Source organism: Camelus ferus, chromosome 26 (assembly GCF_009834535.1).
Source record: "Camelus ferus isolate YT-003-E chromosome 26, BCGSAC_Cfer_1.0, whole genome shotgun sequence".
Lineage (NCBI taxonomy): Eukaryota > Metazoa > Chordata > Mammalia > Artiodactyla > Camelidae > Camelus > Camelus ferus.
This window is the reverse complement of record NC_045721.1, coordinates 16,868,079-16,892,187: the sequence shown is the minus strand read 5'-3', so window position 1 is coordinate 16,892,187 and position 24,109 is coordinate 16,868,079. Positions and strand designations below refer to the sequence as shown.

At 41.0% G+C, this 24,109-nt stretch overlaps 1 protein-coding gene across 1 annotated transcript; it reads right to left on the bottom strand.

Moving 5' to 3' along the window:
- Window positions 1-2,045: 2,045 nt before the first annotated feature.
- MTNR1A (melatonin receptor 1A) lies at window positions 2,046-22,313 on the bottom strand. The gene is made up of 2 exons (XM_032468653.1): window positions 22,031-22,313; window positions 2,046-3,904 (listed from the first exon to the last, which is right to left on the bottom strand). Exons 1-2 carry the CDS (start codon window positions 22,257-22,259, stop codon window positions 3,039-3,041), a joined length of 1,095 nt encoding a protein of 364 aa, XP_032324544.1. The 5' UTR covers window positions 22,260-22,313; the 3' UTR covers window positions 2,046-3,038.
- Between the last annotated feature and the right edge of the window lie 1,796 nt (window positions 22,314-24,109).

The window sequence follows — 24,109 nt, the reverse complement described above, 5'->3', positions numbered from 1 at the left end:
CTGCTCTCTGAATCTCTTAGAAGTGTCTTTGTCTGAAACAATTGTGCTAGAAATGGCTGCAGCCCTAGCGTGAGACACTTCTCTTTTCAAAAGCCTGGGTTCGCAGACTGAGGCATAAAAGAAAGTCTTAAAACAGATACTCATTTTCCTTCCTTCTCTCCTGAGCATTTCAGTCTCCCTTTCAACGGGACTAGGCACTTGAAAATTCATAACTAGTAGAAATGACTCCAACTTCATATTTATTGGTTCTAAGTGTGATACCTCCCATGTCTTGTTGAGCTAGTTTCTACAGAAAATCCAACACATATATTTTAATAAGGGCTAAAAGGCAGGTTTATTGAAGGGAAGCAGAAGTAGCATAGATAACCCACTACTTAATTTCCAGGTAGAGCCTTTTAGAAACTGACTACTTAAGACACTGCACTTAGAAAAGTAATACTGTGTCACTAATGATGACATGAATGTTACTTGGCTTTTTAACCCCTTCTCCTCTCACTACTATATATTAACTGTAAACAGATGCAAAAGATACTAATTTCTAATCTATAGATCAATAATTCATTCATTTATTTAACAATTACTTACTGGGTGCCAAATTGGTCTTATAAAATAGATAAACAATAAGGTCCTACCGTATAGCACAGGGAACTATATTCAATACCTTGTAATGGCCTATAATGAAAAAGAACATGAAAAGGAATATATATATAAATATAAATGAATCACTGTGCTGTACACCAGAAATTAACACAACATAGTAAATCGAACTATACTTCAATAAAAAAGGAAAAAAAAGAAAAAATTCACAGGAATTGTTTGGAAGTTGCCTGGCTGTCCATGAAATGGCCTGCCTACTGCCTACAGAATCAGCATTTTGTTTACTGTTCTTTGGATTTTAAGGAGAAACACCATCCCTGAAAACTGGATTACATGTACCTGTAAGGTGTGAGGGGATTATGAATGTCTAAAGACTATTATGAGAACTAAACCAAGTCATATTTTTTAAAGACTTGGAACATGGAAGGAATAAAAATGATCATCATAATTTCAGCGGCCGATCTTACAATCTCTGAATGATAAGTTACAGAAGTTTTCCTTTTCGTCTGTTCTCTAATTCACAAAAGGAACATGTTGTGTTTAGAGAAGGCGCATAATAAAAACGCATAAACAGCAGGGAAATAAAGAGATGGAGTAACTCACTGGCACGGAGAATCTAGCTCAGATACTGGAGCTCTAAGAACTCCAACAATATTTACCTGAAATGCCTTACCTGTCTACCTGTCTCCTGGGCTTATGTTTATGGCATAACCAGAAAAAGTAGTATTAGGGAAGTTTCCTTTCTTAAAGCTAACTTTCTTTTTTTTTTTAAGTTAGATGATTTACAATCGATTTACTGTATTGCATAAGAGGCCCAGAAGACTGCTCTGGAAATTTAGCTTTAGCAATACTGCAGACGGATATTATGATAAAATGCTTACTTTGAAAGCACCTGAGAAGTAACCCATGGGGTTTATTATGAGAAAAGGTACTGTTTGATATATATCCCAGAGACAGCCAGGCGGACACTGCTGTGCTGTGCTCTTCCAGAGAGAGTAGAAAGTGGCTTCCTACTGGGGCTTGTTGTCAACTCCACACACACCCACCCCCCATTACTATCACACCCCCCCCCCATCACCACAAACCATAACTGAGTGTTTCCCAAACGTGCTTGATGAACAGGATTATCAAAGGAGCCTTTTAAAATAATTGACCCTCGAACTTTCCAAGGAGATCCTGATTATCTAGCTATAGAGACCTCGATAAACACATTCAGATTGCTTTTTCTTATCTGCATATAGATGCCAATCACCAATTCCTTCTAGAATGTGACAGTTTTGTTGCAGAACTCTAACATACAAGAAAACATGGTTCTGATTTCCTGCAAAGCACTCCATGCTACAAACCTCACAGTAGCTCCAAACAGCTATTTGGGGTAAACGAGAGCCATGGATTATGACACCATAGTTTACTCAAGCTTTTTTATTTTTTAATTCTAGACTTTAAGTATTATTAGGGCAATTAAAACTGAAATGAATTATTAAAGAACATTGTTTTGAGATACCTATAAAAGGAAAACTCTGGTCTAGATATTTGCTTGCTCAAATTATCAGTCTAGAACACATTCATCACACGTAACACATGTATCTAAGAATCTACAGCTCTTTAATTCTTTGGCATTTTTAACTGAACAGATTAGATGACTAAATAAATTAACAGAGATCAACTCAAAATGCTGGTCAGTGACATGAATGATGATGATCTTCAGTGACAAAATAATAAGAAGCCAAAAGTCTAACAAAGTTGAATAGAGTTCTACATGCAGCTATTGTTTTGGAATAATATGGTCATTGACATCTGAAAAAGAGCTCTGTCATGTAGTTAGTCCTTCATCTACTTGAATGTGCAACTTTTAATAGAGAGTGACAAACAGTTGTGATTGTAACTCCAGCTACCCAGTGCTAACACTGCTGGTCGAAGACTTTGTGGTAGTGGTTATGGTTGTTGTTATTCACTGGTTTATTTGCAGCTTTTCACTGTGTAATGAGTCACTCACCTCACTTTCTCCTTTTTGTTCCATGTACTCATTTCTAAATAAAATACATCATTTGCTTTTCTACTAGAAATTTTCAAAAAGTGAAGGGAAAAAGCAATTGCTACCTTTGTGGCACTCACTGGCAATAAAAGAAGAGGTTGTACACTCTTCTCCACTTGAAAATATTAAGCATTTTTATTTAAAATTACCCCAACTCTGTCCCTGAGCCATATTCTTTAATGAACATATAACTCAGTATACGTTCTGTGTTTCTCATGATACGGAGAATTAGAGATGTGTTCAAAAGGCTGGCTGCACGTTAGCTCAGGAACTGTAGAGGCAGTCTCTTCAGAGGGTAAGTTTCTCAACCACACTGTTTTTCTAGGCATCCGTCAAGAGGGAGCAAACATGAAAACGAGTAAGACTTTGAGCAGTGTTCACATCTTGCCAATAATGCTCTGCTTTTTTAAACAGGGTCCACCTTAATTAGGTTATGGTTGGTCACTAATGGAGAGGGTTTGCATTTAATTCTATCTGCTACATTATTAGAACTATCCACAAAGAACATCTTGGCTGTACACAGTGAGACGATAATTCTTCTGTATTCCTGCCTGAAATTCTGGTTCAGCAGTCCATATATAATTGCATTGAGGCAGCTGTTGAAATACGCCATATAGTAACTGGTCACAAACAGCCACTCTGGGATCCTGGGGACCATGGCAGGGTCCGAGGCCACAACGAGACCAATGAAGTTTAGAGGAGCCCAGCAAATGGCAAAAAGTACAAAGACCACAAACATGGTGATGAAATTCCTGAAGTCCTGCGGTTTCAGTCTGGGTTTGCTGTCAGGTCTCACCCTCCATCTGACCTGAAGAACCAGGACCCATATTCTTAGGTAGCAGAAGCTGACTATGACGATAGGAAGAAGGAAGTGGAAAACCACCACGGTGATCGTGTACGCCGAGCTGACGGACTGCGTGAACGTGCAGGAGTAGACCCTCGGGTCGTACTGCAGGGTCCCCACGCACACGTTGGGCAGGACCGCCACGAGCGTCAGCATCCATATCAGGAGCACACAGCAGAGGGCGTTCCTGGTGCTGAACAACTGGTCGTACCTGAGGCTGTGGCAGATGCAGCAGTAGCGGTTGATGGCAATTCCCGTGATGTTGAATATGGAGCCAATGACACTCAGGCCCATCAGGAAGCCACTAACTTGGCAGTGCAGATATCCCAGGTTCCAGCCATTGTTAAGTATAGATGTTAGCACCAAAGGGTATGGATAAACAGCCACCACCAGGTCTGCGATTGCTAGGCTCACCACAAATACATTTCCTACAAGAGAAATGTTTACAGAATACGGGTTACTACCGGTTTCACATGGACTGCATTGGTTTTCTTCTGCAACAAAAGAGCGAGAGAGCTGTTCCTGCAACTCAGGTGACCTGACATCACAGCTCCTGCCATGTTACCAATGAAATGGAAGCCACTTTCAACAGCAACTGAGCTCATCGTTGCTTCTGTCAAATCAGTTCCACTGGTCCCAAATTCCCACATCCCCCCAAAAAGGGGGATGTTCAGAACTGCTGTCCATGTTCAAAACTGTTGTCTTTCAAACTGTTTGATTTCTCTCGTGTTTTAAAAAACATCTCGAGTTCATGATACTCATAACACATCTTTAATTCTGGAGTCTTTTCTGCCTTATCCAAGAAACCTGACCTCATGCTATTTCTCAAGCCAGCCACGGCTGCCCTAAGTTCCAGCCTTTTATCCTTCTCTGGCTCTTCACAGGTTCTCAAATAGGCCTCTGACTCCTTGGAGAGGCACCAGATATTCATCTGTAGCATAGTTAAGAGAAAAAGGATTCTGTCATCAGCTGTTTGATTAAGAACTTACAGCAGAAAAACTAAACTCTAAATAGTCAGATTAAGTGATAATTTTCTGTATTAACACAATAACTTAACATATTTTAAAGTAAAAAAAAAAGAACTGCAGTCAAATTTTATGAGATGATTTGCAAGTATGTCCTTTATTTTTGTGGCTCATTTTCCTTTGTTGCTTACTATTCCTTTTACCTTGAATGGCTCCTCTCTCTAACTTTTGTTTTACTTTAAATTGAGGTATAGTCGATGTACAATGTTGTACTAATTTCTGGTGTACGCCATAGTGATTTAGTTATATATATGTATATATAGTCCTTTTCATATTATTTCTCATTATAGGATTACAAGGTATTGAATATAGTTCCCTGTGCTGTATAGTAGGACCTTGTTGTTTATTTTATGTATTTATCTGCAAATGGTATTATCTTATTCTTTTTAATGGCTGAGTAGTATTCCACTGTGCATATATACACCACAACTTCTTTATCCAGGCATCTGTTGATGGACATTTAGGTTGCTTCCATGTCTTGGCTATTGTAAATAGTGCTGCTGTGAACATTGGGGTGCACATATCTTTTAGAATTAGAGTTTCCTTCAGATGGATGCCAAGGAGTGGGATTGCTGGATCATAGGTAAGTCTATTTTCAGTTTTTGAAGGAACCTCCATACTGTTTTCCATAGTAGCTGCACCAAACCACATTCCCACCAACAACGTAGGAGGGTTCCCTTTTCTCCACACCCTCTCTAGCATTCATTACTTGTGGACTTTTTAATGATGGCCATTCTGACCCATGTGAGGTGATACCTCATTGTAGTTTTGATTTGAATTTCTCTGGTAATTAGCAATCCTAACATTTTTAATGTGTCTATTGGCCATTTGTATGTCTTCGTTGGAGAACATAGGCAAAACATTCCCTGATATAAATCATAGCAATGTTCTCCTAGGGCAGTCTACCAAGGCAATAGAAATAAAAGCAAAAATAAATGAATGGGGCCTAATTAAACTTATAAGCTTTCACACAGCAAAGGAAACAGTAAACAAAACAAAAAGACAACCTACGGAATGGGAGAAAACATATGCAAATGATACGACTGACAAGGGCTTAACTCCCAGAATATACAGACAACTCATACAACTCAGTAACAAAAAAACAAGCAACCCACTCCTCTAACTTTTAAATGTTACCCATTTTTCCAGCTCCATCTTAAACAGAAATGCCCAGAGCCTTGGCTTATTTGCCCAACCACAAGGAAGAGCCTCCTCTTTTGAAGGCTCCTAAATCATTTAATTTTTATCACTTCTAATTTAGATTAAATTATAATAAATTCCCTTCAATAAAAATGTATTAAGTGCATATAATAGGCACTGGGGAAACAGGAATGAACAGACAGGACTCCTACGTCCCTTGATCTTAGAAAAGCAAAATTAAAAGAAAGGAAGACACACAACAAGAGAACATACAGAATAAGAGGCATCAAGGGAGGGAGAGAGCTGGACAGGGGTGGGGAGGAACAGTCTAGGCAGAGTGATGTGTATTTTGCCTTGCAGTGTATTTATTTATGAACATGGCTGTCTTATATTTCTGCACTGTAGTTCCCTGAGATTATGTCTTCCTCATATTCATATCCTGAATATTACTCAGCTGAGACTTTTGCTCAAATGTTTGAGGAAGTGAATTAAATTGTCTTCTCCCAACATCTGAAATAAAATAACCCTTGCACTTGAGGTTCCTGCCTGATTAATTTTATTCCCTTCTGAAGAACATTGCAAAGAAGTGAAGTAAAATAGCAGTAGTGGCTAAAAAAAGGCAAGGCTTGGCGATTTAAGTAGGAATTTCGGATGAAATGTCATAAAAATAGCTTCTTTGAAAATTGGTTCAACTAGGCCAAATTCAACCAATAAAAGCAAACATATTTTTCCCACAGATCAATTCCAATTACCAATGAAATCCTTAAATGACAAAGTGGGCATAGCTCAATAAATGCTTAACTCAGTATGTTTTAACTTAAAAAATAAGCATAATATACATAATATAAGCATAATAAACTTATTTTTAAAAATAAGATAATAAATGATGTCACAGAGTTCCTTCATGGCTTTCATCCTCTGCTCCATTTATTTGGCAGCAATTATGCTTCTTTCCTGTTCAAGTAATTACATTAATTAAATTAATAGTTTAATTTTCTTTGAAATAATCCTACTTTACAACTGGAGAAAAAAAAATGAAGCCATGGACTCTGTGCAGATGTGGCTATCAGGCAGCTCCGCTGGGAGCTTTATCGCGGCTTCTATGTCTGTGAGGCGTGTGTGCCTTTGCTGTGTGAGAGGGAGGGGGAGGAAAGATAGTTCCTATTTTTCATTTAAGAATTCCACCAGGGAAGAATGAAATAACTTAATCATAATTATACACATTATAAGGTCATCTCTTCCATCTCAGCTCTGTGCAACTTCAGATAGATAACAACCCATCCATTTTTGCAGACTCTCCAAGACTCTCCCACCGGCACAACAATGCACTTGGAAATTTAGGATAATCTCTTTAATGGCTAACAATTCCTTCTCTGCTGGATTTAGTTCCAGATCTTGCCACGAAGGAATCACAGACTTACAGGATGTTAAGACTGAGAGGAACGTTAGTGATCATCCAGGTGAATTTCTACTTCTCAGAGATGAGGAAAACTGAGACATACGGAATTAAATTGGATGAAATTATAAAGCTGGCTAGTGCAAGACTGCAATCGTATTGTTTACTTGTCAATGTTGCTCAGTGCATTTCCCTAAGAAAGTTCATGTGGTCATAAATCTAGGAGGGCCAGGCCCTGGCCTACAGCCTCTCCAGGCATAATTCTTAAAAAGTATATTAGAACCAGAAAATTACACAGAGATGATGTAGGGAAGGGAAGACACTTGGAGGTCACTACACTAGTGACCAGAAGACACAGCTGAGAGCCTCAGAGAGGTTAAGACACAGACAAACCATAAAATGCTGAGCAAATACTCATTCTGGTGAATAAAACCATAAATTGTAAGTGAAATACGGCACAGATATGAATCAAATAAGTTAACAGACAGCTAAAAAGGCGCCCCTTCTCAGCTGCCTCCCTCAGCACTAGCCCTGTGGCCCCCCCTGGAGAACAGCCAAAGCAAGGTGGCTTTGTGTTTCTACCAACGACAAGGATTTCTCCAATTCCCCCGTTTCCCATGCCCCAGCTGTGGACTATGAAGGCAGTGTCTGTCTCAGACAGATTTCTCCCCCTTGAAAAGGACCTGGCATAGAGGCAGACCCTTAAAACTAAGTACAGCGGATTTACAATGTGTCAGCTTAGCTAAGCCGAAAGGGCATTTGCTCGCAGACCTCCATGTCAGAGATGATGCGCAGGAAGTTTAAAAGTGGAAGCGAGGCAGCAGCTGTGTTCTCTCCGCACTCAAGGTCCGCAGGAAGCCCCAGGCAGTGTGTGGCCCTGCCGGACTCCACCTCAGCTGGGAGAAAGCCCCAGGGCTTCCGTGCATCCTCCTGGGTTCCAGTCCTTCCTCCAAGGTTCACATTTGCCCTGGCTCTCCCCTTGACATCCACCTTTTCTGCTCAGCCGCCTCGTTGGTGGACTTCAGGCTTGTGATGGCTAATTTTATGTGTCAGCTTGACCGGGGTACGGGGTGCTCAGATAGCTGATTAAATGTTATTTCTTGGTGTGTCTGTAAGGATGTTTTCAGAAAGAATTAGCATCTGAATCAGTAGTGGCATCAGCCATTCCACTGAGGGCCTGAATAAAACACAAAGTCCAAGGAAAGGAGAACTCAGCCTCCCTGCCTGACTGCCTGCGCCGGAACCTCGGTCCTCCCCTGCCACTGGAGTAGGACGTCCACCACAGGTGCGCCTGGTTCTCAGGCCTTCACATCCAGACTAGAACTACACCCCGGCTTTCCTGAGTCTCCAGATTGCAGGTTGTAGACTGTGGGACTTCTCAGCCTCCGTAATCACCCGAGCTGATTCTTCATAAGAAACATGCCTTATATATATATAAACATAATAACATATACAATAATAATACAAGGTTCCAGTGCCAGACACAGAAGCAACAGCCTCGGATAATCTGTTTAATCAGCTCCCATAATTTCTCCAGTGATTCTGCCTCCCAGGTTGATTAAACCCTGACTGATAACAGATCAAGGAGAACCTTAACGATTCTCTGTATTGGCTCCGGGTTACCTGAATTAGGTTTTCTAAGAGGACTCAATTTAAAGGCTTTAAAAACTCTGTTTCCAGCCGTGAAGGGGACGCTGGTAGTTCATGGCTTCAGTGACTTATCACCTGTACTCACCTGCCAAGGTGAGTAACAGGTTGCTTCATTGCCCCTCTAAGACTAAGAAGAAAAAACAAGACCCCTCACGTTGACACGCTACACCAACCCATTTACGAGTAACCTCAAAAGCTGCCAGGTGTGACTGGAACTCGGAACAAGAAAGGCTCTGAACAGTCCTGACCCCGTGGTGTCTGGACTGCTCGTGGGAGATCTGCAGGGTGCAGGAGCCTTTGGCAGGCACAGACAGGGCAGTCATAACACAGAGCCTTAGAATTTTGCAGCAAATCTAAGCTACCCTCTCAGACAAATGTTCTCCCTCTGAGAAAGAGTTTGTGACCTGCTACTCAGCCTTAGTAGAGTCTGAACACTTAACCTCTGACCAAGTGACCATGTGATCTGAAAGGTCCCTCACGGACGAGGTATTGTCTGAGCCACCAAATCCCAACGCTGGGCATCACAACATCAAAGAGGAGCAGTGTGTGCAAGATCTGGCTCGAGCTCGCCCTGAAAGCACACCAGCTGCGTGAGTAAGGGGCCCAGATGACCATGGAGGCCACCCACCGCCCACTTCCTCCCAACCTGCAACCACGGCCTCACGGAGGGTTCCCTCTGACCAGCTGGATAAGGAAGAAGACTTCTGGCGTGGTTTACAGAAGGTTCTTCATGATATGCCGGCACTCCCCCAAACTGGACGGTGCAGCACCCCAAGCTAATCCAGGACAAGGAGGAAGGAAAATCCTCAGTGACCAGAACTTTGGACAGAACTTCAGGCTAGGTTGATTAGAGACTTACTAAATTATTATTCAAAAGGTTTTTCTTTTAAACCCCCCAAAACCTGACCGTGCCTGCCTTTAACATCAGAGTGATTGAATCAAATAGGAAAAAAAAAGTGCTTCAGCTACTCTTGGAAACATTTTTCATTTGTTTTACACAGCAAATCCACAGACTCAGATCTAAGATGGCTGGTTGAATGAAGGTGCCATGTACAAACATGATTAGTACAGAAAAAATTCCATGTGCATATTAAATGTTAACGACAGGGCATGACCGGGAAGCTGAGAAGCTTCTTTCCATCAGCATCAGGTCAGCGCAGGGCAGAGAATCTGAAAGGGTTTATTTTGCACATCAAAGCACACCAGCCACATCTTACATTCTTCAACTTCAAAGAACTGTATCTGAGAAACATGTCTTTGCAGACTATTAGAGGGGTTGTGGACCATAAGTTTAGAAATAAAACACATCTGAATTCAAATCCTGGCTATGTCACCTGGTAAATGACCTTGGGTAAATCACAGCTTCCCAGAGCCTCGGTCACTTAATATGTTATAAATCAGGATAATAATGGCCATGGAGAAGATTCAAGAGAGTGCACGGAACATGTTTGGCTTTGGAGAAATACTCGTTCCTTCCTTCTCTCCAGCTGTGGTGGAAACTGAGTGCCCTGCTTCACGGACGGTTCCTCCGCTGATCAGGCCGTCAAGGCCGAGGAGGCATCTCTCCCCGCCCTGGCTCCTCGCCCGATTCCTGCCACCTTGCTCGGGCTTCTCTAGGCAAATAAGCCTCCTTTCATTGGTCTGACCCTCTGACTATCAGCCTCTTCCTCTCCCCTCAGACTTTTCAGACAACACTGTCCCTCTATTTCCTTCCCATCCATTTTGAATTCATTTCCTTTAATATCTGGGTTCTACCCACACCAGGTTGCTTACACTTCCCCGCAGGCATCAGTGACATTCTTACTGACCCCCTTTCTCAGCGTTCATCCTCTTTAAAGTCTCTGGAATATAATACACTGTTCCTATAGTACCTGTCCTTAGACCACCCTGTCTGAATAGAAAAGACACTATTCCTACAGAACCTGGTTTCATCTGGGAACTCGCTCTCCCCGCCTCGACCCCACTGGCCTTCCTGGACCTTCAGTCTCTTTCTCTGTCTGACGGTGTCTTCCCTGTCCTGCTCCTTAACCTGGTGGTGACTCCGTAATACTGTAAACACAGTTGATGGCTAAATCGTCTTAACTGTTACATTAATATAGCATATATACATATATATATAAAGAGACTAAAAATAACGTAAGTAGCTTAAAATAAAGTCATACAGTACAGAAGCTAACATACCATTGTAGCCAACTATATTTCAGTTTTAGAAGAACTTAAGAGGAAAAAAAGAAAATAAAGTAATACTCATGACCCTCTTGCCCTAGTTCAATTTTCAGTCAGTTTTCAAAGGTGTGAAATCCTGCTGAGAAGTCTGCTTATTCCTTTCTTAGAAGGGGGCTTAGGGAGACACCTGCAGTATATAAGTATCCACGTTACAGCCAGGTTGGTTTAACCTTTCATCCTTATGCTACAAATTACTGAAGTGACTCATGTCTGCATTATTATCTTACAGAATTAAGGATAAAACTTTAAAAACAGAATTGTAATACTTTGGCCACATTAATAGGCAATCAAAAACTATTATCAACTCTATTTGGGATAGTAATCTTTACTTCCATAGACATCTTCCCCAATTTTGAAGGACTCAGCGAAATGCCAGCTTAAATAAATGAATTAATGGCACTTAATATCTCTAATTAGAGAAAAGCTCTACATTGCTAAATTCCAGAAAAACTCCTGTCAATATTAAAAACATACAATCATAGTATTGCCCTATTTACATGCAAAAATTAAGTGAATGAGAGAAGAAATGAAATGAATGAAATGAAAAAAAGTTAACAGTACAAATGTATAAAATAAGATTCTCATAAAGTTAATTTTTAAAAATTCAAAATTTGCTTCTGTTTTTGATGTATTTAGAGACCATATGAAGAGTATATGTATATCATATGTCAACCTTTTAAAAAACATATTTGGTAAAAGAATATAATACGCACACACACCCCAAAATGAAAATAGGTGAAAAGTATTTCAAACTCTAACTAGAGGAAATAATGAATGTCGGTGAGGAGGGTAAGTAAAGTAAGTGACAAAGGGCACAAACGAAATTAAAACTTTTTTAAAAACTGGCAAACAAAACTCTTAAACATAAAAATTAAAATTTAAAACAAATTTTAAAATAAAAATTAATCAACTGGAATAGTGTTTGTCTTACCAAAGAACTGTGTCCCAAGCTCTGAGATTATCCTAGATCTGGCATCTGGGAGACACCCAACAGGTATTTAAATAAAGAAAAAAGGAATGAATGCATGGAAGATAAAAGCACATTATCCCCCTCAAGAGAGTTTTGTATTCCTAAATGTTAAGAAAATTACAGAAGAGGAAATACAAATTATTGATTATAAATGTTTACCATCTGCCATTTAATAGCTATATGAGAAATTTTTTTAAAAATATAAGCTAGCCTGCTGGTTCTGGAAACTTCCCCAACAGGTGTTCTTTCAGGCTGCGTGATTTTTTTTCAAAAGATATGGGGCCAATACATTCTTCTCAAATAGCTATGCTTTGTCTCTATTATTGATTGTGTTCTTTGAAGTTCTCTCATTAGTTCTCCCTTAAAGGAAATTTCACATTTCCTTATTTATAACTATCGTTCTTTCATCTTGAGGTAACATCTTTTTAAAATTCTCACGACTACTTTAAGCTCCCGCTGTCATCCACCAACCAACTTTTAGATTTGCTCTTGAAAAGTCTTTCTGCTATGTAAACATGTTTCCAGTCTTAGATCTTTGTACTCCATGTTCTATTTTCATTTGAAAATAAAAGAACAAAAATTTTTAAAGTACCTTGATAGAAAGTGATCTCTTTGAAAGCAGGAGTCGTGTTTTACACAAGCTTCGCACAGTGTCCTGCATTTTGACAAACCAACAAGGATTTGCTGAGCGTTTACCCTGTCTCGTACTGCAGGTATGCAATAAATATTTATTTAAATAAATACGCAATTCAGTGAGCACCAAAAGTGCTCAACATCAAAGCAGGTAAGCACCATTTAATCCTCAACAACTCAGATTCACCCTAGCTAGTCTGAATAATACTCAGCACCAAGTAGATTCATTTTTTTCCCTTTTCTGTCCCTTTTTCTAAGAGTAATTTCTTCAATGTGATTGCCACATATGTATAGCTCTATAGAAGAAAAGATTTTAGAGATCCTCAACCAGAAAACTTAGAAGCTTATCCCTCATATGCAGCATTACTGTAATTTCACTACAATTCCTTGAGATACCACACTGAGCCCTGCAGTCCCAGGTCAGCTTGATTAGCCAAGTTCTTTGAAAGGTGAGATCAGGTTGCTGATGAAGCAACCATCTTTGGAGTAGGCGACGTTAATGATCCCAGGCAGAGTTCCGAGCAGGCAAAAATCCTTCTTTAAAAACAATCCATTAACTGCCTCTTTGGTAGCCTAGAAAATCCTGAGTGTGTGTATTTCTTTCTTAAAAGATAGAGCATTTCTGTCAGCTAGGCAACTGCAGAATAGTTAGGAAAAAGAGGAAAACTCAAGGCATCTCGTAAAGATCTTACCATTCACCTCAAATAGTCTAGTCTTTATTTTTAAAAAGGTGCTAGTGAAGAACGAACAAACAAACTCCAGAGACCCTATGGAGATTTAAAATGATTTCCAAGACAGACATTTTTCAAAGCACGTATTTTTTCAAAGCAGAACCATCAAATATTAGTAAGAACTAAAAGCAGGAGGTTTAATTCTAGGGCTATTTTATCCTTGGTTGACTTTCAAAATTGCCAACAGAAAAATGATTCTGAAAGCTAGCAAAAGTAAGCTTTATTTTATCCGTGATTAATTTAATGCTGAAAATTGCCACTTTCGTATGAGATTGAATAGTGGAAGGAACCCAAGATCCAAATTCAGTCATGTAGACCCAAATATAATCACATATTTAGGAATCTAAAGCCACTGCCCTAAGGTTTATAAGGTATTCTGAGAATTGCTTTGGTAAATCTGGAAAAATTGGGGGTTTCATGATAATGTACTGCATAGGCCAGAAGAAAAATCATAAAACTTTAAACAATGGCTAAGCATGCAAGGGGAAAAAAAAATGACTTTAAAAGTAAAAAAAAAAAAAAAAAAAAAACTGCCCTGAGGCAATAATTTCAAATATCATGGAGAAATGGAGGAAAACATCAATAATTTGAAAAGAAATCTATCAGTTTGGGGATTATATTAAACATTAACTTTGTTAGCTATTCATTTCCAAGTCTATACCTACAAGTTAGGTCGTAACTTTCTGAATGGTAAGATTCTTGTCTGAGAAAGTTACTGTAGCTTCCACAGCTGATTCATTTGAAATTAGAGAGCAGCTTGGATACTGGGATAATCAGTCTCTCAGAGGTTGGATTTTGAAATAATCAGAATCTCAGCCCTACTTGCTGTGGGAAAGATAATGTTCATTACAAAAGGGGAAAATGAGTCATCGGAGAATTTCTGTAATTTGCATAATGTTGCAAAAGAGAATTAGATCCTAAATCTTCAATTTCTGACTGATTTCACTTCTTGACATTTCATAGTATCCACTTAAAAAAAATTTAAAATGAACTGAGCTATTAAAAAAATAAAAACAACCTAAAAAGAACTAATCATAGAATGCATACTACTAATAACATAATAATACCATTATACATAGGGTATTTTATAACTTCAAAGTGATAGGTAGATGGCTGGATGGCTGGATGGACAGAATCTAAGTTTATCTTCCTAGCATCCCTGTCAGATAAGTACCCCATTGGACAGATGGAGAAGCTGAGGCTTACAGAGATTGAGTACCTGGAGTCTCAACATATTGCAAATAAAGGCTGCAAATACAAGCCTCAGTCTGGATCCTCTGATTTTAATTTCTGTCCTCCGTCCATGGTACCACACTGGGTTGTGTGCTGGGATAAGAAATACTGATCATTATCTGTGAATTTGGGGTTTTAGTTTTCTTATCTACCTGAGGAGGTTGCTATAAGCATGAATAAAACAAAATGTGGGAAAGTGCTTTTTTTCAAATTTTGTAAACTCCTCTGTGTGTATAAGTACCAAGCAGTAGACATTCTAAGTAAGGAAATAAGTTACTTTCCAACTTTATCCACAGGAATCAGACCAAATTAACTGTCTGTGAAAAGTGTGACACAAAGTACAATTTCACCAGTTTCTTACTTTAATTTTCTGAAGCTTGAAAAATGTTTCAAACACAAATTTACAAGTAGATTTAAAAAATTAAATTGTAGGTTTGAACAGGTGAATTCCTTTAATAACTAGGGTTGGTCATTTGATATGGGTGCTGAAAAGTATTCATATGTTAAATGGAAATCTTCACCAAAAGATGGCCAGCAGTTTTTGCAAAATGATTTATAGGACCAGAACAATAAAAAGGAGGCTTACGATTTATCACAAAAGGTTTAGATTTACCATTAAGACCCAGAGAGACTATTGAGGAATGCTGTACACTCCAGAAGTTAGACCTCCGTTACAATCCTATTTACCTTACACCTGCTGACCATGGGTATTCAGTACATCACAGAAAAGCATCACTTAGAGTGAGAAGAGGCCATAAGGTGCAAAATGAATCTTTATGACAAAAGAAAATTTCTGAAAGCATAAAGTGACTCAAAAGTATTGTCCAAAATGCATTGTCTTTTTTTTCTTTTGGTATTCAGGCACTTGGTTCCTATGTATTTTGTTTCATGTTTTTGGCTTTAAAGATCCCACCAAGCATTGGTTTTCAAATCCCCAGTACACCTTGTGACTAGCCACCTCCATGACCTCAATCCAGACGTCCTGAATTGATACCGCAGGAGAGACTGTCTGGGTCTTTATTTCAGAATTGCTTGTAACGTGGTGAAGTGCTTGTCTTCTGTCAGCCTTTGAACACCTCAGTGGGCGTGCAGTGCTCGCTTGTGTGAACGCTGCTGTCCTTTACACAGGCATTGTTGCAGCCTGAATGGCCAGGCTGGCCGCCTACTGAGGCTGTTCCTCCTGAGTGGTTACATTTTGAAAGGATCACCACAGGCCAAGAGGAGCCCGTCTCTCCCCAGGGGCCCAGGAACCAGAGGCATGAAAGTCGGCTCATCCAGGAGGACGGCCTGCTCACGTACACTGTTGGTCAGCTCATCATAAGTGTCCCCAACTCATACTACCAAACCCACGAGAACCTCATATGTCCTAGAGAACCAATCCATTCATTGTTTCTCAACCAGAAAGAGTCCCACCAGAACAGGCTTGAATTATTCTCGGTAGCTGGTTACTTCATTCTCTTCCAAGGGAGGGAAACGCTCTGTAAAATTTCTAAAACTTGCAATCGTTCCTTAGGAAATAAAGCAAGGAAACCAGATGTCATTAAGATATTTGTCTCCAGCAGACAGATGACAAATGAACCAGAGAGTTTAGGACAAGTGAGACATGACACACTTTCCTAGATGGATGATGCCGATAATGACAATATACACATATGTCATTGTATCCACACGTCTCCTTATTGCTGTCAATTTCATAGCATTATGATTTCCATCTTCGTAGTGAGTTTCATAATCATGTAAAGCAAAGGACACTAGAATCAGAAAGGAGTCATAGATCTCGTTCAACTCCATCAATTTTACTGATGTGAAAACAGTCCAAAGAAATGATGGCTTATCCATGAACACAGACATTCAGTAAAGAAGCCCTGGAGTCCAGGTTCTGGACTCATTCTCCGTACAAGCTCCTCCTATACCTCCCTGTAGGACCTGACCTGTTTGTCCGCAACACAGGAGCACTCGACTCATGAGCAGCTGTATAGGCTTACATTTGTACCCACCGCATCCCTGATGCTAAATGCATTCTCTATTATCTTGTCTCGAACCCTCTCCGGACATGTCTGCATTCATAAGGGAAGCTTCCACCTGGTCCCTTCCACACCACTCTTTCCCATTCTCACAAGGGGCTCAGAACTCAGAACTCCCAGACAAAGCAGGGTTGCTTTCAGGGACTCACAAGTTTCAGATGACTCGGCGATTCTGAGCATTATTTCAGCCATGTTGTTGATTTGAATGACTTTACGGGCTCATGTAAGAGCCAAAATATCACATAAAATATCCTTCCAAGAAATCCATAGGTGAGCTTGTAACATGATTATAAGTTCAGGGCCATCTTTTTTGCTGATGTACAACAGACATAATTAGGAAAAAAGAGATTCAAGTGTGACCTCTACTAAGAGATCAAATCTAATTATGGTGATTAAAAAATATCGGAGGCCAAGAAGTAAGAATCAGACAGCAAGGAAAAAAAAAAAAAGAGAGAGAGAGAGAGAAAGGAGGGGAAAGAGAGAAAAAGCACCGTGGCATGATGATCAGAATGTGCAAGAGCTCGATCAAGGCAGCTATGAGCACATTCAGTGGGACCTGGACTGCAGAATTGATGACCTGAGGTTCAGTGTGGCCAAAGGTAACAGAGAAGGCAGCGAGCCTCAGCCTTCATTGCCTGAGCAATTGATACAAGAACAGAGTCAAGTTCAACACAGGCACCAATCTGCTCGTGGATAGTAAAGGCAAAAAGTTCAGGTTGGTGGTTTTCAGTAATTAGATTTGGCATAAGTTCTGGTTCAAGTTGTGAATAATTAACAATCATACCACTGATCAACACCCTTATTTCCAATATTTCCCCAAAGTGATGGTCACTTGTGTATATAAATGTATTTAAAATACATTGAGCTGTACACTTATGTTTTGTGCACTTTACTGTAAGTTATGCCTCAATTTAAAAATAATATTTTTGGGGTAGGCATTTCTAAGACCTAAAAGCATCTTAAAACCAGCCCTGGAGCATCCTAGGTTTAAACTCAGATCCCAAGACCCAGAGTCCACATTCCCTCTGCAGTTTACACAGCCTCTCTGAGTGGCATTGCAGGACGGACATGGATAATCCTCAATACAGACCTGAAAGATGAAATAGTGCAAGAGTGGAATAACACAGGTCGATCACCCTGTGAACATGTCTGTCCTTCCTTCCTTCCTTCCTTTTTTTTTTTTAAAAGACTGACAATTTACTGCACTGTGCATCAGGTTGAAAAACGATACTCAACCTCTTCAGATAGGTATCCTTCTAAAACATTACATCCTTGTCTTCTTAAGCAGAATCCTATGTGACTGGACCTTTCCTTGATGGCTCGGGGTCGTAGATAATAAGTTCATTATTGGGCCGTGCTCTTCCCAGGAGCAGGTCACGGTGGGCAGGGTTACTTGCTCGCTCACAACATGCCCACATAAGGCTGTGCTTGTTCAGTTTTTCAGACCTGCTTTAATGAGTCTGTTTCAACCCATGCTGTTGGTCACAGTGTACTCTTCCTTTAAATGTGTCGATTTTTCTCCTAATTTATTGCTTATAATCTACGAAGACCCAGACATTAGCCTCAGAGTTTTGTGGAACTTGAAGGCAGAACAAATGAGCTGTGGGTGAGATCTATTTTTGCTTATTTCCATTTATTGGTTATTTTCTAGAGAGGTTGGACTGCCAGATAATTGAATTTTGAATAGGCAAAGTCATATTGTACTCTTGCTTTATTTATTTTTAGCAAAAGTTTTAGTTAAGTATAATGTGCATATAGAAAAATGTGTAAGTCATAAGCTACAGCCTGATCATTTTAACAAACTGAATACTCCGTGTTAGGTGTATCTGGAAAAAAGAACACTAACTGCACCTGCTTTATCCTTTTCAAAGTATACATCACTTTCCACATGCAAAATTTGCAAAGAATCCTTTCCGAGATGCATCATCTCTCTAGGTAATTGCAACAATTCTGTGAGGCTAAAAGATTAGATATGTTCTTTGTTTGACAAAGGTGGAAAGTGAGGCGTGGGTAACTTAACTGATTTCTCGTGATCACAAGGTGGACAGTAAGGATGTGAATCCCAGGGTTCCAGTGCCGGGATTTTCCCATTATGCTATGAAATTTACTCAGGAGATGCACATATGATAGTATTGATTCTTCTACTGAGTTTTGGATAGGAGCAGAGCAGACATTCCGCCAGCACCTAAGATCCTGGTGGTTGTTTAGAGCCTGCATTTGCACTGGTCCCTGTGAATGGCTGTTAAACATCTGAATCTCTGCCCTGGGAAGTCAGTTGTCAGCACGCTCCCTCAAGGGAGCAGGGGGGCTTAGATAACCCTGCAATTATACCAGGTTCCCAAAAGAAAGTACTAATTCAAAGCTTAAGATGTCTTAGTGTTCTTATTTTCTTATCACATTTCTTCTATTCCCTTCCACCCATCTTTTCATCCCTAATGCCAACAAAATAAACCTAAGTGAAATGGAAGGACTGAACAATCATAAGAACTTTTCATAAGCATCCAGAAACTCATATTTAAATCAGCGGTCTCTATCACTGTTTCAAATTACCATCCATTCCAGAAAGCCTCAAATGGTTTAAACAGCAACAGTGGTATATCTAAATAAAAACTTCCAATTACAAAAATACAAAAGTTCAGAGAGAAGCTTCGAAGATTAAAGTTCACCATGGATCTGTCTCCCTGTTGGCTACAGGAATGCAGTGTTTTATAAACTCCCTACCAAAAAAATTAAATTGCTTAGAAAATGAACAAAATACAAAGTAGTGCAGAAGGAGCAATTTCCCTAAGTTCTTTTTCATAAAACATACATAGAGTTATTCCAGGCATGGAAATACTTTTTCTACGAAAGGTTCTGCAGGATTTAGACTTCCCAGGTACTGCAATTGTTGGTATCAACGAAGTGAGGTTCGCTCTAGGGGAAAGCTCTGTGAATTAGCTCCAGATCCACCACGTAGGGTCGGTAGGTATAATCAATCTGTGCCCTCAGTTCCTCCCACATGAAGAGGGTAACAGTGGCACCTCACTACAGGGCTGCCCCGAGGATTCAATTAACACAGCTCTCAACACTGTGTCTGGTCCAGAGAAAGAGGCTTTTATTGCTAGAGGCAATGAGCTGCTGTTGCTGCCTTTTTTTTTTTTTTTTTTTTTGAAGGAGCAAAGGTCACTGGACAGGTCAAAGAGAAAGTCCTATTATTAAACCCTAATCCAAGGAATCAAAACAGTCAGTTATGCAATGAGAAGACTGCAAAGCAGATTAACATATCATAATCAGGGCCAGTACTGCCAGAACCCAGAGATACAGGGGACAGGGAGGACTGGGAAACCAGCCCTGGGGAGAAAGCAGGCTTCTCCCACAGGCTCGCTCCTGGGGTGAGACAGAGAATTCTCCCGCCAGCCTTATAGCGCTGGGTCTTCTCATACCAACCTTTCAAACAATTCAGTTTATTTAAAGTAAAAAAACCAAAGACAGGTCACCCATTTCTCTGACTCCACCCACAACCTGTGGCAAGCACCAATCTGTTTCCTGTATCATGAGCTTGTTTTTTTTTTTTTTTTTTTCCTGGGGTTGGAGGGGGAGGGTGGGTGGGCAGGGGGTTGATTCATATGTAAGAAAGATAATATGCTATTTGTCTTTCTCTGTCTGACTCATTTCGCTTAGCATGATGCCCTCAAGGTCCATCCATGTTGTTGCAAATGGCAAGTTTTTATTCTTTTCAAGGCTGCGTAATATTCCATTGTGCATATACACAACTTCTTTATCCATTCCTCAGTTAATGGATGCAGGTTGCTTCCATATCTTGGCTACTGTAAACACTGTTGCATGGAATACAGAGGTGCACATATCTTTTCAAGTTAGTGTTTTATTCCCTTTGGGTAAATGCCCAGAAGTGGAATTGCTAGATCATATGGTGGCTTTATTTTTAACTTTTTGAGGAACCTCCATACTGTTTTCCATAGTGGCTGTACCCACCAACTTACATCCCCACCAACGGTGCACAAGGATTCTTTCTCCACATGCTCGCCAACACTTACCTCTTGTCTTTTTGATAACAGCCATTCTAACAGCTGTGAGGTGATATCTCACTGTGATTTTGCTCTGCATTCCCCTCATGATTTATGATGCAGAGCATCTTTTCATGTACCTGATGGCCATCTATGTGTCTTCTTTGGAAACATGTCTATTTAGCTTGTCTCCCCATTTTTCAATCAGATTGTTTGGGTTTTTGCTACTGAGTTGTATGAGTTCTTTACATATTTTGGATATTAGCCCCTTATCAGATATATAATTTGCAAATGTTTTCTCCCATTTGGCAGGATACCTTTTCATTCTGCTGTGCAGAATCTTTTTAGTTAGATGTAATCCCACCTGTTTAATTTTGCTTTTGCTTTTGGTGTTAAATTCAAAAAATCATTGCCAAGACCAATGTCAAGTTTACTGCCTATGTTTTCTTCGAGGAGTCTCTTCTTAAAGGCAGAATTCCTCTCGTTTAAGTGTCTATGAAGTGAGGTTATTCCATAGGCTAATGCAAATTCAATTCATATTACCAGGTGCTTACTAACTAACTTTTAAACTATGGACCGTCCCAAGTATTATAGAAAAAAGGGAACCATCTTGGATAGGAGCTAAATAAAATTAAAGTTGATCAACTACCAATTAGAACAAAAATATTGCTTTTGACAAACATGTCAGTACAAGGTTTCTTCCCCTCCCCACCCCCACCTCCAAAAAATTTTCCTCCAGGTAAAGAATTAGGCACCTAACCATCATTTAGGGGTCTGAACACCCACTGCCCCATGGACGCATGGTCCTTGGGCTCCCATCCAGGATAAACCAATTTCCACGCATTCCCTGCAGGAAAAAGCAAGTTTAAATTCAAGCCCCAAATTAGCTTTAATAGTGTATATGAAAATACACTGCAACAATATCTGTGTTTAAAATGTAAACTTGTTAAACTTGGGGGAGTAACAGTCACTTTGCCAAGCGTGCACAGGAGCTTAGGGTTCTCTCGTAATTGCACGCTGAAAACCGAGAACTTTCCTGACAACAAAACTAAAATACTTGCCCTACCATTGTGCCCACTTGCATAGTTTCTCACGTTTTACCGAAGTTGGGGAAAAATGAATCACGCGAAAACCAAGCTACTGACTGATAACGTTCGTCGACCTGATCTGAAGGGGCTTTTGGAGGAACTTTCTGCAACCTGTTTCCAGTCTCCGTCAACCTAAAAAACCTCAGAAAGTAAAAACTGTACAGTGGCGCTTTCCCCGAAAATAAAGAGACCCCGACTCTCGCAAAGCTTTCTGCGCCTTCGGGGCTGAAGACGCCGCACCGTATCAGGAAACAATCACCACAACAAACAACAACAAAACCTCCTCAGACGGGCTGCTTCAAGGAAAAGTAAACCGACGGGCCTCAGTCTCTATTTTTTAAAAAGTGACCCAAAGGCCCCCATTCTTAAGAAAAAGGATTAAGCTTTTCCTAGGGAAAGGCAGCCGGCGGCTGAGGCGGCGCGCGGGGCCCTACCTGCGTTCCTCAGCTTCTTGTTGCGGCACACGGCCAGGATGACCAGGAGGTTGCCCAGGATGTCCACCACGATGGTGAAGACGAGGATGAGCGCGAGCGCGCAGGCCAGCCCCGAGGGGCGCGGCCGCGCGCCCTCCCCGCCGCTGGGCGCCGGCTGCGAGACGTTGAGCAGCGCGCTGCCGTTGCCCTTGGAGGTCCCGCCCGGGGCGCCCCACGGCCGCCCGGCCATCCCGCGGGCCGGGTCGGAGCCCCTGGAGTCCCCCGCGCAGCGCACTCCAGCGCCGCCGCCGCCTTTTATGGCTCCCCCCCGCCCTCCCCGCGCCCGCGCCCGCGCCCGCGCCCCATCCCGCGGGCTCCTCCGCGGACGCCCCGCACCTGCAGCCCCGGCCCGAGGCACCTGGCGTCCGCCTGGGGCGCCTCTGCCTGTGCGGACAGCGCCCCCGTGCGGGGAGGCCGGGCCGGCCGCCTGCGCCCGAGGGCGCCGCGAGCCCAGAGAAGCCCTCGCAGGGAACGCCGCGCTGTGGCCCACGGAACACTCCGTGGTCCATGAACCGTTCTGTCCCTTCCGGGACATTTCACCGAGCGGGGCCAGACTGCTTGGGCTCGAACTCTACCTCAGACTGAGGCACGTTAGATAACCACCATGGGATTAAAAAGAAAAATAAGTTATCTCATCTACCTCCCAGATAGAAAGAGGTGAAAAAATCAAGGAACTTTTTCAGTCAGGTGTTGCACCGTTCTTGAAACAGGAATCGTTTTCCCACCCCCGCCTCACATACTGCAAAAGCCATACACAACTGTGATAATCTTTCCCCCAAAGGTACTTTTATTTTGAGATTTCTTGAGCGCTGCCCTTAAAATGACAAATTCTTGCCCTCAACTTCTGTGCACGCCTCTAACTTGCTTCCCCCACAAAATCAGAACCAGAATGGAGGACGCTGTCGGCTTGAAATAACAGAAGATTTCACAGGGAACGCTGATTCAGAGCAACTGCAAAGTCATTTCGCTTTCAGATGTCACGGATTAAATAGATTCAAAGTAGCTACAACCTTGCTTCTACAGCTATTCAACTCAGGCAAATTGTTTTCTAGCAGATTTCTTCCAGGAACAGAACAGAACAGAGCAGAAACACCTTTAGCCATCAAACCCCCACGCTCTCCTTGCAGATATCTGCAAGGCACATATTCACCCCGCAGCTTTTGAAAACAAACTTCACTTGACCATCGGAGGTGTCCACGAATCTGCAACCTCAGTATGTAACTGCCAGCCACCAGGACATGGGAGTCACTCCAGAGGTGTTTGAGATGTGATGAGACAGCAGCAGTCTGGAACTCTTCAGTGAATCAACCAACGACGGGCACTTATCGAGGAAATAAATCAATCTGCCTGTATCCCAGTTTCCCCTTTTATATCTTCTCCATATCCATGCCTTAAGGGTAAAGTCCTAGATTAAAATTAATTTCCTGTCATTCGTTAATGTATTTATTCAGGAAAAATTTTACATATTTGACTTTCTGCTTAAAATAACCTTCTTACCCTCCAAATGGCCCAGAGCACTGTGGACATGTGTATGAGATACTGGGGTGAGAAGGAAAGCGCCCACAAACCAGAGCAGTGGGGTGGGAATTTGGGGATTCGTCGATACGTTAAATGAGTTGAATAATAAGATTTTAATTAATAAATTCAGTTTATTAGAGAAGTTCTAAGTTTATAGCAAAATTGAGGGAAAGTACAGAGATTTCCCATATACCCCATGCCCCGACGTGCATGGCCGCCCCCACTTGCTATACAGCACACCACGGTGGTACTTTTATTACAATCTGCGAACCTACATTGACTCATTGTAATTATCCAAAGCCGTAGTTTACGTTACGGTTCACCCTTGGTATTTTACATGCTGTCGGTTTAGACAATTGTATAATGACGGGTTAGTTAATATGGATTTTATTTGCCTGCCTACTGTAAGAAGAGTATTACATTAGGTACTCTGGAAGATGTAAAACAATACAACTCAGGAATTTAAATTTTGTTGAGTAAATTTTAAATTTTACTTTATTTTTGAAGGGGGGGTAATTAGGT